The sequence below is a fragment of the Bison bison genome, unplaced genomic scaffold (genome assembly GCF_000754665.1).
Source record: "Bison bison bison isolate TAMUID 2011002044 unplaced genomic scaffold, Bison_UMD1.0 scf7180017864371, whole genome shotgun sequence".
NCBI classification, from domain to species: Eukaryota; Metazoa; Chordata; class Mammalia; order Artiodactyla; family Bovidae; genus Bison; species Bison bison.
The window spans coordinates 1,217,972-1,220,053 of record NW_011494943.1 but is presented as its reverse complement, the minus strand read 5'-3'; the positions used below and the strand labels follow the sequence as shown (position 1 = coordinate 1,220,053).

The window sequence follows — 2,082 nt, the reverse complement described above, 5'->3', positions numbered from 1 at the left end:
GGCTCCACGGGGGTCATCTCCTTGGGCAGCCGGTGGGTTCTCTGCGGGGCACGGGGAGGAGACGCGATCAGGGGGCTGCCCGGGCTGGGGAACGGGCGTCGGGATGCGGCCAGGTCCACGGCTGCTTGGAGACTGGGCAGCGCGGGGCCCGGGTGGCATGGCCGCTTTATGCGCCGGCGCCGCAGTCTCATGGAGAGCCATGGTCCCCGGCCGTGCGCCGTGGGCACAAGCAGTTGGTCGCACTCCGAGAAGCCGCGTGCGCTCCCTCTGTAGTACAACCAGCCCATCAGTCGCTACTCTGAAGTTGAAAATCTTCAAAGACTGTTGTCAAACATACAAAAAAAAAAAAAAAAAAGGCAGCTGTCTGCAATGGGGAGGGGAGAGCGCAACTCAAGGAATAAAAAGTATGAGTCTAAACAGAAAGGGAGTTGGGAATGTGAAAAAATAAGATTGGAAGAGAGGTAGGGGGGAGCAAAAGGAAAAAAATAAAGGAGTCCCAGGGCCCAGATCAGAAGCAGTGGTAATTTCTTCCCTGGCCGCACACTGTGCACCTTTGAGGTGGTGTTGTCTAACACTGCACCGACCCCCCTCGTTCTGGCCCACCCCTCCTCCCATCTCTTTGTACAGAAAATGAAGAAAGCTGCTGCGGGCTAGTGGCAGAACACTGCTGAGTTTGGCTGCCTGAAGCTGATCTATCAAGGGAGAAGGGAACATCTCCAAGTCAAGTGTGGAATATAAAAAGGCACTAGAACACTGCCAAGAGCAGCCGACAGAGAACCCCCGCCGCCGGCCCTCTGTCCCCTCCTGTCGTCCTAAGCCCCCACCCCAACCCCTGGTCCTTCTGCCTCCTCCCCTCACTTCCCTCCTGCTTTGGCCCTTTTCTTGGGTGGGGGATGGGCAACAGAAAGCCAACCTGCAGAGGCCAGCATCTCCCCACTTCAGCAATGAACTGAGCCTCACCACGGCAACCGCAGAGCCACAGGACTCCGGGAGGGGAGGGCCCATCTAGAGATGGCTGCCATCTCACCCAGGCTGGCTCCATGCAGCACCATCCCCCCCAACCCCCAGCAAAGTGCTGCCTCCTGGAGAAGGCGGGTTTGCACTCCCCAGGACAAAAATCATGTAATTTACAAGCCTGGGCAACAGAACTTTCCTTAAACGCACAAAACTCCCCCTAGCACCCTGGCTCCACCAAATCAAAATATATACATCACATCGATACTGTTGTATTGGGGTGAGGAGACGGTGATTGAGAAGGGGGGCTCTAGAGATCCCCAGAAAAGCCATCTTCATCGGCTGTTTTCACAAATTTGAGTGCCCTGGACTGTTCCAGGAGCTTCGGAGAGAAGTTGCAACAGTCTACACACTAATGCAACATGGGACCAGCAACTCGACGAGCTGATTTTCTATATGCGACATAACCAGTGAGCCAGCTGGGTTCTCTGTGGCTGGCAGGAAGGACTCGGAAACAGATGCTGCTCTGAGCTGCGCACTCTCTTGCCTTCCCCAGGGAGCAGTTAGACAGGGCAGGGTGGCCCCCTGCGTGCAGGGGCCTGGGGCTGGCTGCCCTCCAGGACCTGGAAATCACCAGGGAGGTCCCTGAAAAGCCCTCCACACCCCGCTGGCCTCTTGTCTCAAGCACAGAAAGAAGCACTCATGGATCCTCAAACACTGACTGCAGACTCAACAGGCAGGCACTAAGCCATGTTCTGGGGCTGGAAACAGGAGGGACAACTGATCTCCAGGGCTTTGGAGCAGAAATGGTACAAAGAGGAACACTGACTGAAGTGACAGAGCCAGGCGGGCAACACGAGGAGAGGGCCCGGGGATGTAACTGGCCCCGGCAGGAGGCAGACTCCGCCAGCCTCCTGGTTCAGTCAGTCAGTCAACAAGAGCTCAGGGAGACCTACGATGCGCCCAGCGCGGGTCTGGTCTCTGTGGAGAAGGAGCTAACAGAGCCGCCCAACGCAAAGCGTACGTCACCTTTGGGGCCTGGTTTCTGGGAAGGAACCCCTTGGTTTCTTTGTCTTAGAGAACTCTTTCTTTGTTGAGAAAATGGAGAGGGTTGCATAGGTCATTGTG

The 2,082-nt window shown here is 56.4% G+C and overlaps 1 protein-coding gene across 1 annotated transcript in view; it reads right to left on the bottom strand.

The window, feature by feature from the left end:
• The window catches only part of AXIN2 (axin 2), a 26,849-nt gene that overhangs the window by 7,667 nt on the left and 17,100 nt on the right, over nt 1–2,082 (bottom strand). The window contains 1 exon segment of the mRNA XM_010856058.1: nt 9–41. Within this exon segment, the coding sequence (XP_010854360.1) occupies nt 9–41 (33 nt within the window).